This window comes from Oryzias melastigma, linkage group LG6 (genome assembly GCF_002922805.2).
Source record: "Oryzias melastigma strain HK-1 linkage group LG6, ASM292280v2, whole genome shotgun sequence".
Lineage (NCBI taxonomy): Eukaryota > Metazoa > Chordata > Actinopteri > Beloniformes > Adrianichthyidae > Oryzias > Oryzias melastigma.
In genome coordinates, this window is record NC_050517.1 from 9,940,577 (window position 1) to 9,956,861 (window position 16,285).

A 16,285-nucleotide genomic window follows, 5' to 3' on the forward strand; every position below is an offset into this window, starting at 1 on the left:
CTTTCTCTCTTTCTGTCCGTTTCTTTTCATCCCTCTTAAATATTTTTCCATTGCAATTCCTTAGGTTGACCGTCCTCCGATCAACTGTTTAGTAACTAACACAAATGGCATGATCCCCAGGTCATCCCGCGCCCACAATCACTTGAGAAAGACCGCTTTAACCCAATGCATCATGGGGGCTGTAGTGCATAAACTCACCCAGATTTTGGGCATACTGTCGTCTCTAAACTTCATTCTTTTGTTCACTTTTTAAACTGTCTGACGTCGGATCCCGCTGGAAGCTACATTGCTAAACACGAGCTTTACCTGTTATTTTTGTTGGAACTGAGAGACTTTATGAGCCGAATCGGAACAAAGAAGTGAGGACGTTAACCACTACTGATTGGTCAGATTGATGACATGTGATCAAGCCTCCAACAATGATTGGCGGAGACAGTTGAAGGGGGAGGGACTTTTCTAAAAACTGATCTTGCGGCTAGTTTTGGGGCCGGATTACGGTAACTTCATTCAGATTAAAGAGTCATTTATAGAATCAAAGAAAAATGTATTTTACCATCTTGCATATTCAAAACTATCCAATGTTAAATCAGGGCGTTTGGATGAACACAGATATGTGAAAATGGGTCATTTCCTGCGGCACACCAGACCATCTCTCATGGCACACTAGTGTGCCGCGGCACACTGGTTGAAAAACACCGATGTAAGATATAGTATACTCATTGTCAGTTGTGTTTTTGTAGAGTTTTAACCTATGGACACCCAGCCAGGACAGATGGGTACTGAACTTATAACCTTCTAGTCAGAGGTTGACCGCTGTACCTCTATTCCACAGCCGGCCCTTTCATTATTTTTTTTAAAGCAATTGATACCAGATTTGTTCTAAAAAATAATTTTGTCCTCTCTAATTGTTTTAAAATAAATACAGAATTCCCCCGCTAATTCGTGTTTTTTTTATTCGCAGTTTCACGCTTTCACCGATTTATTTTCAGACATGTGACTCTTCTTGTTTGTCAAACAAACTCTGACATCTCCAAGATGCTTGAACAAAAGTTTTATGTCTGAAGGAGATGCTGCACTGCCAGAGTGTATCTTTGCACAGCAGAGCCCCCCCCCCCGGAGGATGCAGGAGAGGGAGTGCCCGTCAGCGTCCCCCCCAAACCCCCAAAATTCAGCAGAAGATCCTTGAGGACCATGTAAATTTCGAGTGTCAACAGTGTCAGCCTCTCTACTGTTGATCATGTCAAGTGCAACAGACTGCACATGAAGCAGCTATAGAATCCCCTTTGATTGCAACTCCGACAGAGTCAAAGAGCAAAGATTCCAGTATGTACAGGTTGGGGTATTTCCAGACACATTCAATGTTGATTACTCTAAGTAATGATTAACTATAGAATCACTTTTTCCTTATCACTCAAAAAAGGACATATATGTCTACTCAGGGATTTTCTAAATACATCGACATGAATGAAGCTGGGTTTAATCCCACCAAAAGGAGAAGCCGTAATGTGATTGTACCAGTCTTAAATGCACAGGTTTTCTGCAAAATGCATTTATCCTTGAGTCAACAATAAACCTTTATTTATCCGGGTTCATGTCCTGAGCGTTGTGTTTTCTATTTTTACCCAGGGCACAATTTCACAACAAAGTTGTTTTGAGGACAGATTGAACAGTTTTGAGGGGAAAGTTTAGTTTTGGAGGAAGAGTCTGAGGTTTTGTGATTGTAGCTTGAAAGTTGGGTTTTGTGTTCACGTTTTAGAGAAAAGGAGAGCAGCTTTCAAGAAGAGTCTTAACAAATGAAAAAAACTGTAAGGCAAAGAGACAGTGTGACTCCTCATCTCCATCATCAAGTGTGTTGTCTCTGAGGCTCCTGTACAGTCTTTCGTTCTGATTTAAAAAAAATCTTTATGTAAAGCAGCACTCCAATGTTATTTAATGGATGTTTGCAAAGGATGATTAGAAGTGGTTTTGGTGAGTATAGATTGGTAACAGATTTGCTTTTGAACTTGAGCTTATTTTAAGCTTGCAGTTATTACACAATTACATTTTAAGTTTGAAAATTATATCTGTCTTGTATCCCAAACAGAAATGTTAAATGTCTGCCTCAGTTACACCTGCCCCAAGGCCTTCTCACCAAGTTATACTTCCCCTACTCACATATGCAGGAGTTGCATTGTCTCTAGTTACAGCTGTCCTAGTGACATCTGTTGCACTTGCACCTGCCACTGTTACACCTTTTACAACAACCCCTGCCTAAATTTTGGCTCAAACAACTTTTCCAACAACAGATTTTCCCTCTGTTATCTCTGCACAAGTAAGATTTATTTGCTACTGTATTGTTATGAGCAACTTGCTAACGTTGATTTTCAATATATTTCAGAATGTCCCTACCATGAAGGAACCTTCCTTGTTTAAAGCTTCACAGGTAAGAGCTCACGTTCATCACTTTGATCACAAAAGTCAGATTATTTTTCCAAAAGTTCAGACCAATGTTCATGTTCATGTTTGAATGATGATGAATGACATTTTTACTATTTATTTTGATTGTTTCTTTTAATGTTTTATGTAAAGCACTTTGAATTGTCTCTGTACATGAAATGTGCTCTACAAATAAACTTGCCTTGCCTTTAGAAAACAAGCTTGATGACTTCAGAGCTTGGATCAGGTTTTAAAGAGATCTAAAAAAATGCAACGTTATCTGTCTGACTCCTATGGTTCATGATCATGCAATTCCACCAAACAGATTTTTTTTCTCAGTTCACCAAACAGATCAGCTGCATCTGGGAAATCGAGAGGAGATGATATGTGTCTGATGGTGAATAGGTGAATAGTAACTGGTGTGATAATAGGAACACAACACCCCTTTCCCGTCTTTGCCTGCTGAACCTGGAACTGCTGATCATAACATGTCGCCCTAATTACCGTCCCCGTGAGTTCACCTCTGTCATCTTCTGTTTATATTCCACATCAAGCAAACACAGGCTAATCACCGGGATGCAGCCTTCATTGTGGCCGGAGATTTTAACAACGCAAAATGGAAAAAGGTGAGGCCAGACCCTTTTGAACATGTCACATACCCCACCAGAGGTGACAGAAATCTAGGCCACTGGTGCACTCCCTTCAAGGAAGCGTATAAAAACGTATAAAGCCAAAATATAAACAAGGGCTAAAGCAAGGACTTGTGGTGACATGCTGGACGGATCAATTGAAGGCCCCCTTGCAGGGCGCTTTGGAAACTGCGGACTGGAGTATGCTTAAGGAGAGCTCCAACTGTTGTGCCAGTGGTTGTAGGATTTATTGGAAAACTGGTGAAAGACACCATCCCTAAAGCTTTCAGAAGGATATTTCCCAACCAAAAGCCGTGGATGGACTAATACAGATTTTTTTATCTCCAAGACCAAAGATGAGGTTGGAGTTCTCAATAGCTGAGACCTTCTATGCCTGGTTTGATGACAACAGCTTCACAACAGTGACACAACCTGATGGAGGGGAACAAGTGCTATATGTCAGTGAGCACAACATCAGGAAAGAGTTTTAGAGGGTGAACAGGAAAGCAGCAGAACTGGATGGAATTCCTGGACGTATCCTGATAGCATGTGCTGACAAGCTAGCACCAGCGTTTACCACCAACTTCAACCTCTCCCTCTCACAAGGCATCGTTCCTTCATGTTAAAAAAAAGTAATTGTCCCTGTGCCCAAGAACACCCATCCCACCACATTGAGGGACTTTGCCCAGTAGCATCGATGTCTGTGGTGATGAAGTGCTTTGAGTGGCTGGTGAAAAAGATCATCACTTCCTTTCTTCCTGCTGCTCTGCATCTGCTGCAGTTTGTGTACTGCCCTAATAGGTCAACTGATGACGAAATCAACTTCCTCCTGCACACTCACTCTCTCACCTTGACTCAGGAGAAGGGAACTACGTAAGAATGATCTTTGTGGACTACTCATCAGCATTCAACAAATTATATTCCCAACCGAGCAACCAAACATTTCTTGAAAAGAAATAAAGCATCGTCTGACCTGGTCGCCTGGATTCAGTTTTTCCGGGGCCTACAAACAGCCAGCTTGAGTTCAGCAGAGAGGAAGTTAAGAAGAGTGTCCTTTTTCCTAGCCTCATGTTTGGGGTCGTAAATGAAACAAACCGAAACAGACTGTCCCCCCAACCCCTCAAAAAGCACTTGAAGAAAAGGAAAAAGACCCGTCAGACGCTGACATTCAGCAAACAGATGGACCACCGACTTACTACTGAAAAAAACGGGCATCCATCCCCCGTACCGGGATTGACGTGTGTCAGATATCTGTTTGTGGCTACAATCCCATGTACAACCATCCACTGGAGATCACCTGCCCGTTTTTGAACATGGATCTCCAACAACCCCTCTGGGACGACCCGGTGCCAAAAAAACAGTCCACCCCGACACTCTGACGTCTGCAAGGAAGCGCATGTTAGAGACCTTGAATGACTATTTCACACCGCAGAAGAATATTCCGTAAGAAAGACGTGTTCAGGCAAGCAGAGCAGTCACAAGGGGAGTCAATGGACAGTTTTGTGAGCTGATTAAAAGAGCTAGCCGCAACATGTAAATTTGGAGACAACAGAGATTATTTCATTCGCGATCAGGTGATTGACAAGTGCACATCAAACACGTTGCGCAGACGGCTGCTACGTGAGAAAGATTTAGAACTTGAAGGACTGTTAGAGATAGCAAGAACCACGGAAACAGCAGATCAACAGGCCCCCGAGAATGGAAAACCTAACACTAAATGCAGTGGAGACAAAATGTTACACAAAAGGGAGATAAAATAATTAAACCAAGAGTTTCCACCCTTCAAAAGGAAGTGTCTGATGATCGCAGAATAAAATCCTTCAGATGTGGAAGATCAGGACATTAAAGTCGAGAATGCACTGTAACAAAAAGTAGGACATTTCGCAAAATGTGTAAAACGAAGATGACACACAAAGTTAACAGAGTTGTTACCATAGAAATGCAGAAAGAGCACAGTGACAACGAAGATGATCATGTGTTTACAATCGAAGATTGTGCTGCAGAGGGAACATTGACAGTATTGATAAATGACCAACCAGTGAAGATGCTGATAAATTCTGGAGCTTCATGTAACATTGTGACAGAATGCATCTTTAAACTGTTAAATTGAGCAGCAACATTGAGCTACAAAATCCAGCGAAGAAAGTCTATTATTTTGGGTCAAAAAAAGCACTCCATGTTAAAGGTGTCTTTTCTGCTAGCTTCAGAGCAAGTGAGACATCAGAAGCTGCCATTGCAACTATCCAAATTGTCCAGGAAGCACAAATTTGTGTGTTCTACACATCGGTCCATTTGAACAGGTGAACTCAGTTTAGCAAAATGATTATAAAGTTTTCACTAGTGAGCTTGAACACAAATACAAAGACTGTTTTCAGGGTTTGGGAAATCTCAAAGACTTCCAACTAAAACTGCATATAGATAGAAGTGTGCAGCCAGATGCTCAGCCAGTTCGGAGAGTTCCTTTTAGTTTGAGGAAGCAAGTGGAGGAAAAACTAAAACAACTCGAAGATGCTGACCGACTCCATGGGTCTCACCGTTGGTCGTTGTGCATGGAAAGAAGGAGCCTAGACTGTGTGTGGATATGCGCAGGGCAAATGAGGAAAATGAGGACACCCCATTCCTATCATAGATGAAATCCTGGAGAAAATGACAGGACCCACAGTCTTTTCTAAGTTAGATCTGAAGTGGGCATATCATCAAATAGAGCTGAAGCCAGAATCCAGATCTATCATACCTTTTGTCACACACACAGGGCTGTGGCGCTATAAAAAACTGATGTTTGGCATTTTATCTGCACCGGAAATATACCAACACATGATTGGACAGGTGCTCCAAGGGATTCTCAGTGTACACAACATATCTGATGATATCAATGTTTCAGGTGAAACCATGCAGCAACGTGACAAAAGACCACACCAAGTACTGCAACGACTTCAAGAGAATCTACTGGCAGTCAACAGAAAGAAATGTCAGCTTTGAATTACATCTGGAATTCATGGGACACGTCTTATCTAAAAATGTAAGTGGAGCAGCCCAGTCAAAGATCAAAGCTGTGGAAAACACACGACGTCCAACAAATCCTGCGGAAGTAAGAAGTTTCTTAGGACTCGTGAACTATTGTGGCAGGTTCATCCCAGATTTCTAAACAACATCAGAACCACTGAGAAAACTCACGAGAAAAAGGCAGTTGACCAGTTCTCAAGTAATGACGTATTTCAGGCTGAAACACAGGTGATTGTTGATGCTAGTCCTGTGGGATTGGGAGCAACTCTGAGTCAACAGCAAAGTGATGGAACATTCAGACCTGTATACTATGCGAGTCCAGCTTTGTCTGATGTGGAGCGGCGCTACTCCCAAACTGAAAAGCAAGCTCTGGCCATAGTTTGGGCGTGTGAGAAATTTCATGTTTTCCTATATGGAAAGGACTTTGACTTGGTCACTGACCACAAACCTCTGGAAACCATATACTCACCAAAATCCATACCAACAGCAAGAATTGAAGGATGGGCTCTGCAACTGCAACCCCATCGGTTTAAAGTCGTGTATAAACCAGGACCACAGAACTCTGCTGACTCGTTGTCACGGCTAACGGTCAACCATCCTGTACAATGCGGAACGATGGAGGATCATGTATACTGGATGACTCAGCACGCAGTGCCACATGCGTTCACTGCACAACAGATAGAAGAACTGTCAGCAGCGGATCCCACTTTGACCGTTGTGCGCAGCTGTATGAAAAGTGGTGATTCTAGGAAATGTGATCATGCCTACCAAACCATTAAAACTGAACAGACGCCAATGTTAGCTCACGAAGGCCATCAAGGCACAGTGAAAACAAAGCAAAAACTGAGAACCAAAGTTTGGTGGCCTGGCATTGATCGTGAAGTGGAAGACTTCGTGAGATCCTGTCATGCATGTCAAATCAACAGTGCTACTTCACAGGACGTCCCTACTGTTAGGACGGAACTCCCAGAAAAACCATGGCAGATGCTTGCTCTGGACATGTGTGGACCATTTCCATCAGGGCACCACCTCTTAGTAGTGACAGACAACTTCTCCAGATGGGTGACTGCAGACATTCTTCAAAACCCCACTTCAATGAGCATAGTCAAATGTCTGAAACATTTATTTGCAACTCATGGTCTCCCGGAGAGTGTTGTGACAGACAACGGCACTCCGTTCATCTCAAAAGAATTTAAGCTGTATTTACAGGACAACGGAATCACACATCGCCGCATCCCACCATATTGGCCTCAAGCTAACGGAGAAGTTGAGAGACAGAACAAAACGCTTTGTAAGGCGATACGTGCTGCTCATGCCGAAGGAAAGTATTGGAGGGCGGAGATAGATATTTTTCTTTTGGCTTATCGAAACACTCCTCATTGTGTCAAAGGCCGCAGTCCAGCTGAGTTATTATTCAACGGTCAAATCAGAACCAAACTTCCAGAACACACAAGTTTCCAACAAAATCCAACAAAAGATGATGTCGCTGTTCGGAGGACTGATGCTGTGAGGAAGGAGAAGGGACGTGAAGATGCAGACAGACACAGAAGAGCAAAAGAAAGTCAAGTGAAACAAGGGGACAGAGTACTGTTATGTCAGCAATAGCAAAACAAACTGTCAACACCATTTGAACCTGAACCGTACACTGTCATCAGCCGAAAAGGTCCATCGGTATTGCTGGAGAAGAACGGCATGAAGAAGATGAGACATGTGTCACACGTGAAGTTATGGATTTAACCCGAACAGGACACTTCTCTGCTCCATAACGGGATTAAACCTACTACAGCAACGCCTGATGCGCCCCAGCAGCAAGAGGGTCGACCTCAAAGAGTGAAGAGGACTCCAACAGGACTTAAACAAACATTGTCTAAAAGGGGCAGAATAATCCCTGGTGTTGTTTGATGGAAGGGTAGTCCTCCCCTATCCATTTAAGTTCATAAAAAAAAGAAGAAAGAAAATTCTTGTTTGACAGAATTGTGCAAAACAGAATGTTCATTATTCTAAATGGAAGTTATATGGTAAAGTATATTTCATGTGTAGTACGGTCTAAATAAAAGTTTAGAGAGGGTTATAATATTGTTAATTTGAACAGAAATTATAAAGATATTATAGAACTTGTATTTTGAACTCAGTTAAACTTGAGACAATTTATGTTTAGTAAGAACATTTAATTTATTTCAAAATGTCTTAAACTGCAGGTTACGGCCAATGTTTCTACAAGTTTATAATGTTGGTAAACAAAAAAAATAGAGGCCAACTAAGTTTCTGTTAATGTTTGTAAAGCAAGTTGTCTGAGAAGAGGAGGGATGTAGTGTATGGCAACAAACACTGTCGATTGATGATGATGTCACAGATGAATGTACTGGGCATGTGCGGGCTGGTAAGCTAAGGAAATAAAGCATGGTGACTGCTACTGAGACTCGAGTGGATTATTAGTGTTAATATGAGAGAGAAACACTACACCCGGCCTCTTCTGTGTGAAAGCAGGATACACATGGACAGGTCTCCGGTCTGTCGTAGAGCCCTCAATCAGCCCGTACACTCTCACATTCACACCTAGGGACAATTTAGAATAACCAATGAACCTATGAGGCATGTTTTTGGATGGTGGGAGGAAGCTGGAGTCCCTGGAGAAAACCCAGACATGCACAGGGAAAAATGCAAACTCCACACAGAAAGGTCCCCAGTTGGTGATACCATTCTAGGTCCCCCAGCTGTGAGGCAAGAGCGCTAACCACTGCACCCCCGTGCAGCCCCATTTGAAGAATTCTAATTTTAGTTTGAATAAGCAAAATTCAATGACCGTTAGAGTTGGGAAACATCAAAACAAAATAAAGCCACAATGAGATCACTAAGGATGTAACGACTCTTCATGTATTGGTAAAAAAAAAACATTCAAATTCATCAACATATTCATCGGTTTAGAAAATAAAGAAATCGGTTTGTCTCGACCTGTGCCTACATATAGAAAAATGCAGAGCAGATGACATTTTTCCATGCAACCTCACTGTGAGTGTGCGCGCGCCTGTGAACATCCTCATCATCTCGGTTCCCTCTGCAGAAATTATCGCTCGTTCAGATTTAAAAGTTTCACATAAGTCAGTCCCTCCAAGATTTTTCAATGTTGCAATCACAACTGTGAATGCAGCTATTAACAAGCAAACCAGAGAGTTAACTGCTCTGATCAAGGCAGCCCTTCCCTCCTTATCTCCTCTCATTATGAATATCATCCACTCCTCCCTCAAGACTGGATCTGTTCCTCCTTTTTCAAAAACAGCAGCTGTTCCACCCATCCTCAAAAAAAACAGGATCAGATCCCACCAATCTCAATAATTTCCACCCAATCTCAAATGTTCCATTCATTTAAAAAATCCTTGAAAAAGGATTGAAAAGCTGCCAAGATCTTTCCAATAATTTATATGAAAATTTCCATTATGGCTTACGTCAACTCCACAGTGGAGAAACATTCTTCCTTAAGATCACCAATGACCTGCTTCTCGCCGCAGACTCTGGTTTAGTTCCCATCTTCCTCCTGCTTGATCTGACTGCTGCCTTTGACACAATCTCTCACTGCATCCTACTTGAAAGACTCTCTAACATCCCCCTCAACTGGTTCCAGTCATATCTCTCAGACTTCATCCAATTCATCCAATTAAAATCCTTCTCTTCTCTAACAGTGCCAGTCACAGCAGGTGTGCCTAAAGGCTCTGTCCTGGGGCCCTGCTATTCATCATCTACCTTCTCCAAAATCTTCTGTAAACACATCATTCATTTCCACTGCTATGCGGATGACACCCAGCTCTACTTCTCCTCCAAGCCTGATGCCACTCTCCCTCCTGCCTCCCTCTCCAATTACCTCCTAGAAATGAAATCCTGGTTCACTGCAAATTTCCTTGAACTAAACAGTAATAAAACTGAACTTCTCATAGTAGGAACCAAAACCACCTTCAATAACTTGTCAATATTCTTTGATAACAGCTCCATCCTCCCTTCCTCACAGGTTAAGAGTCTGGGTATTATCCTTGACGGCACTCTCTCATCAATAACATCACCCGGGCGGCTTACTTCCACCTCCGTAACATTCGCTGTCTCCGTCCCTCCCTCAGTCCACACTCCACAGCTGTTCTAGTGCACAGTCTCATCACCTCCCGTCTGGACTATTGCAACTCCCTTTTATCTGGACTCCCCTACAAAACTGGGTCTTGAGTGCGCATGCGCCGCCTACGGTGGCAGCAAGTCTGTGTAGCTCGGTGCTTGTGTGGATTATGTGTTTGTTTAAGTATTCACGGGACGACCTTCTTCGCCTACGAAGAAAACCTAGTAGATTCATACATCCCATTCCGTGTGAGCTCAAAAAACCCTTCCGAGGTTGCCGTGCTGGAGCTAAGCTAAAGGCTAGGAGGTGGAGATACAAGCCGTTCGTACCGTCAATCATAATGGGGAATGTTAACTCTCTCCTGAACAAATGCGACGAATTGGAGGCTCTTGTGAAAACCGACAGGATTTACCGTGAGTGCAGCCTGCTCTTCTTCACTGAGACTTGGTTGACGGACAACATCACTGACAACTGTATCAACATACCCGGCTTTACCATAGTGCGGGCGGACAGAGACCCGGAAAAGAGCGGAAAATCAAAGGGAGGTGGCCTCGCTCTCTTTATTAACTATAAATGGTGCCACTCCGGTCACACCACCGTGAAAGACATTCACTGTTGTGCCCTCCTGCTCCACCACCTCAGCGGCTGTGCCCTCCTGCTCCACCATCTCAGCGGCTGTGCCCTCCTGCTCCACCGCCTCAGCGGCTGTGCCCTCCTGCTCTACCATCTCAGCGGCTGTGCCCTCCTGCTCCACCATCTCAGCGGCTGTGCCCTCCTGCTCCACCAGCTCAGCGGCTGTGCCCTCCTCCTCCACCATCTCAGCTGTGGGTGGTGATGCAATGGGTCACCTCTCAGTGGACGAGATATGCGTCGAACTGATGAGGATTCGTCCTGAAAAGTCTGCGGGTCCTGATGGACTAATGCCCAGGGTCCTGAAAGAATGTGCTGCAGAGCTTGCTGAGCCCCTGCAGACTTTATTCAACCAGAGCCTCCTGACAGGTCATGTTCCTGTCAAGTGGAAGACTTCATGCCTTGTGCCAGTTCCCAAAGTAGGGAAGCCGGCAGGGGTTGAGGACCACTGACCAGTAGCTCTGACCTCCGTGGTAATGAAGACTCTTGAGAGGCTCGTGTTACGGTTGCTTCGGCCGCAAGTACAGCAGGCTCTGGATCCGCTTCAGTTCGCCTATCAAGAGAACATTGGGGTGGAGGACGCAGTTCTGTATATGACCCACAGAATCCAGTCATTTTTAGACTGCCCGGGCTGTTATGTACGTATCATGTTCTTTGATTTTTCGAGTGCATTTAACACCATTCAGCCACAAATCCTGAGCAGGAAGTTAAGGGAACTGGGTGTGGGCTCTGGTTTTATCTCATGGATTGACAGCTATCTCACAGAGCGGCCCCAGTTTGTCAGGTTGGGAAATGTGGTGTCTAATACTGTGCTGTCTAACATTGGAGAACCACAGGGAACAGTACTTTCCCCATTCCTTTTCACGCTGTACACTGCTGACTTTGCACACATGTCCACACTATGCCATCTGCAGAAGTATTCTGATGATACAGCTGTGGTGGCGTGTGTAAAGGATGAGGATGAGGGGGAATACAGAAGGGTCATCACTGATTTTATCACCTGGAGCAAATGCAATGGACTCCTTTTAAATACAACCAAGACAAAGGAGATGATCCTAGATTTTAGCAGGAAGGAAAGGAAACATCAGCCTGTAAAAATTGATGTCAGTTGAGATTGTTCCCTCTTTTAAATATCTCGGGGGTTCATCTGGACAACAAACTGGACTGGTCTGTGCAGGCAAATGCCTCCTTTAAAAAGGGTCAGAGCAGACTCTTTTTTTTAAGAAGGCTCAAATCTTTTAATGTCTGTAATAAGATTCTGCAAATGTTTTATCAGTCAGTCGTTGTCAGTGCAGTGTTTTATGGTGTGGTCTGCTGGGGCAGCATCATCTCGGCGAGGGACACAAACCGCCTACAAAAACTCTTGGACAAATGTGTGTCAGTGGTGGGCGAAGGGGTTCATTCTGTGGGGACTTTGGTGGAGGGGAAAAACAGCAGAATGTTGGAGGCCATTCTGAAAAACAAAAGGAACCCACTGCACATGACCCTGGCCTCTCAGAGAAGCAGTCGCAGTCAGAGGTTCATTTCTCTGCGCTGCAGAACAGAGAGGTTCAGGAGGTCTTTTATCCCGACTGCCATGAGGTTTTATAACAAGCACTGCTGACTGCACATTTTATTTTATTTTAATTTTTATTGTATTTGCATTTTATCTGCACATTTTATTTATTTATTCTGCGCATTTTATTTACTCTGTACTTTCTATTTATTTATTTTATCATTCCTATTTTAAAGTAACTTTTAGTATTCTTTTTATCTCACTCGTGTTTTTATTATGTTCTTGTTCTGTTTATTTATGCTTTATTTTACTGAGTTGTTGATTTTATGTCTTTTTAGTGTGACTGCTGGTGTGCATGGTTGAGCTACCAGACAGGGAATTTCTCTCTGCAGAGATTAATAAAGTATCTATCATCATCATCATCATCAAAACTATACACAAGCTTCAACTGCTTCAAAACTCTGATGCCCGGATCATAACACAAACCCCCGTCATACCTGTCCTGCAGCAGCTTCATACGGCTGGCAGAGCCTCAATGGATCAACTACAAACTCCTAATCCTGACATTCAAAGCCCTCCACAACCTCGCCCCTCCATACCTCTGTGACCTCATCCATGTTGCCCCATAGGTGTTCCTCCTCCCCTCAGCTGGTTGTACTCACCAATCAGCTAATCTCCATGGGAGGCAGAGCATTCAGTCGCTCTGCCCCCCAGCTCTGGAACTCCCTTTCCTCGGTTCTACGGAACATGGACTCACTCCATCAGTTTGTCAAAAATCTCAACACCCAACTCTTCGGAATGGCAGATCCACTCTAATTAATGGAATTTTACTACATTTTATAAGTTTTATGTCTGCCATTTTAAAGCTGTACGTTATTCTTTGTTTTTATCTGTAAGCCGACCTTGGGTGTCCAATAAATAACATATATTATTATTATTAGTAATGTGACTCAGTTAACGCCACCCATACTCATATTTTCTGGACTTGTTTGCAAATAATATCGTTTTGGAATTCCATTCTATCTTTAACAAAAGCGCTGAGATACACAATCCCTTTCACACTTGGTATTATCTTTGGGTAACATATCTGAAGCCGTCATAGCTAAGGACCAATATTTGGTCCAAAAAATACTAAGAAGGCCATCACTTGGAGGCTGCTCACAACTGAGCCACCAACTCTCACAGAGTGGATGGACATAGAGAAAGAGATCTTCATTATCGATGAAATTGACCTTTGCCTTGAGACTGAAAGAGGACAAAAGGAAAGACAGGGAAAATGGGACAAATGGACTGCATACAAGAATCTTCTCATTGGATAATATTTTCAGTTTATGTTTATGGATTGGTTGCTTTTGTAATGCCAGGTTTCTACCCTTGTTGTGCTTTTTCGTCCTCTCATTTTGTTTGTCTATATAAAACTGTAATGCACATTCAAGAATTGTTTAAATCCATGTAAATCTTGTCATACCTTGTTAAAACTCCATAAAAACTAGAAGTTAATAAAAGTAAATTTAAAAAAAAATCTAAATTGTGACTTTAAAACTGTGAATTGAATCAAAGCGTGGCTTGACTGAATCATTACATCGCTAGGAGTAACAATATCTCTCTGCTGCACTTAAGATATTCACTGTTAACTTGACTTTAACATTTTCATTTAGAAATATTACACAACAAAACTGCATCAAGAAACATAACTTTATAAAAGAGAAAAATTAACTAACCACATCACATACAAGACAACAAAAGAAGCGCTTGAGGGTGATCAATAAGCTTTGACACCATGAATAATACTACGTGACAACAATTGTGTTATAGCTGGGATAAAAGTAACAGCGTCATACTTACACAGTATACCCCAACACTTCTTACATATCACTTTGGTCTATTTTTTTCACTTTTCAGACATTGAAAGGAGGGGTTTCAGAAGCAAGAATCGAGAAGAGAATTGTGATCTCTGGAGACACAGAAACGGACCGTGACAAGGTAAAATTATCCGTTTTAATCCACCCACCTTTCTTCTACCAGAGAAAGGTAGTTTGTCCTCTCTTTGTGGGTGGAGTCTCCTGCCTCAGGGCGAGGAGTTTGAATATCTTGGGATCTTGTTCACGAGTGAGGAAAGATTGGAGTGTGAGATTGACAGACGGATTGGAGCGGCATCTGCTGTAATGTGGTCGCTGCACCGGTCCGTTGCAGTGAAGATAGAGTTGAGCCAGAAAGAAAAGCTCTCAAATTACCGGTCGATCTTTGTTCCAGTACTCACCTATGATCATGAGCTCTGGGTAATGACCAAAAGACTAAGATCCCAACGACAAGTAGCTGAAATGAGTTTTCTCTGGAGGGTGTCTGGGCGCTCCTTACAGACAGAGTGATAAGCTCGGTCACCTGGAGAAAGCTCGGAGAAGAGCAGCTTCTCCTCCATATCAAGCAGAGCCAGAGTAAGTGGTTTGGGCATCTGGTCTGGATGCCTCGCTGGAGAGGTGTTCCAGGTGTTCCAGGTATGGATGGATGCAGTTTTCATTGTGGCTTCCAGTGAAAATTTGAATTTGGAGGACATGAGATTTTAGCCACCAGTCTTTGGTTATTAGATGAACAAGTATTGTGAAATCTGATTCCTTTTGTGAGTAGAGTCCAAGTGTCACATGTTCATGCTATCCTGTCAGCTCTCACATCTGCTGCCATGACTTGAGCTTTTGTTTCAGTAAATAGTGCTTGGTTGTGTGCGTTGGTAAATAAGGAACAGAAAGGATGCGGTAACTTGGCTTTAACATATGGAGCAATATTTGCAAGCAATGTATAAAGTATACCAGGGATAATATCCGACTAAGTGTGCATTATTGATTCCGCGAAGTGTGTTAATTTCTCATAATGCGCACTTCGGAGGGTATTATCCCGCTTATACCATGGTCATGTAACGAGGAGGCGGGGGGGGGGTGGTTTGGATCCATATGCAGTGCATTTAATAGCGAGGCAAGGCAAGACGTACAAGGCAAGACGTGGTCAAAAAACAGGCAGAAGTCCAGTAACAGGAATAGAGCATGGAATAAACGCTTGGACAGATTGCAGTGCAAAAAAAAGACCTCACACTGAGCAGAGCTCAGTGACTGTCTAAATACTGTTTGTTCTGATGAGCTGATGGGGAACAGCTGGGAGAGCCTGGGAAGACGGAGCAGAGGCTGATGGGATATTGAGTGTTGTAATGGCATAGACAGTGTCAATACTCTGGTGATGGTTCCCTCTGGTGGCCAAAAAGAGGCATGGCAGCCTGAGTCATGACAGAGCCCCCCCTCCTGCGAGCGGCTCCGGAAGCGAGGAAATACACGGCGATGGGGCCTACCACGTGGACGGGGAGCTGGCTTCGACGGGAATCGCTGATGGAAGTCCGTGATGAGAGAGGGGTCCAGAATGTCAGTGGAATGGACCCATGAACGCTCTTCTGGTCCGTACCCTCCCAATCCACCAAGTACTGCAGCTGTCCCCCTCGGCGCCGGGAATCCAGTAGCTCCTTGACCAGGTAAGCTGTGTCGTCACCCACAATCAAAGGGGGAGTGGACCCGTCAGAAGCTCCTAATCCCGCGTCGGCGGGGCCGTAGGCAGGTTTCAGCAGAGAGACGTGGAATGTAGGAGAGACACGATACTGGGGTTGCAGTCGAAGGCGATATGACACAGGGGTGATCTGTTTGATGATCTCGAATGGACCCACATACCTGGGACTTAGTGTCTTGCATGGAAGTCTTAACCTAAGATTGACAACCAGACCTACTGTCCGGGAGCTAGACTGGGACCCTCCAGACGATGACGATCGGCTTGTTCAGTGGTCCTCCGCACAGCGTGACGGAGCTGAACATGTGCAGCATCCCACATCTCCTCACATCATGGGAACCAGTCATCTACAGATGGTAGTTCAGATGGAGTCCCGGACCAGGGAAAGAAGGGAGGTTGAACACCCAACACACATTGAATTCAATTCAATTCAATTCAATTTTATTTATATAGCCCAAAATCACAAAGAGATTTGCC

The 16,285-nt window shown here is 43.6% G+C and overlaps 1 protein-coding gene across 5 annotated transcripts in view; it reads left to right on the top strand.

The window, feature by feature from the left end:
• LOC112152111 (band 4.1-like protein 3) overlaps positions 1 to 16,285 on the top strand; it is a 107,559-nt gene that overhangs the window by 85,435 nt on the left and 5,839 nt on the right. For all 5 annotated transcript variants that reach the window (XM_036212255.1, XM_024281396.2, XM_024281400.2 and 2 more), the window contains 2 exons: positions 2,378 to 2,422; positions 14,171 to 14,251. In XM_036212255.1, the coding sequence (XP_036068148.1) occupies positions 2,378 to 2,422; positions 14,171 to 14,251 (126 nt within the window). The remainder of the gene's footprint in view (positions 1 to 2,377; positions 2,423 to 14,170; positions 14,252 to 16,285) is intronic.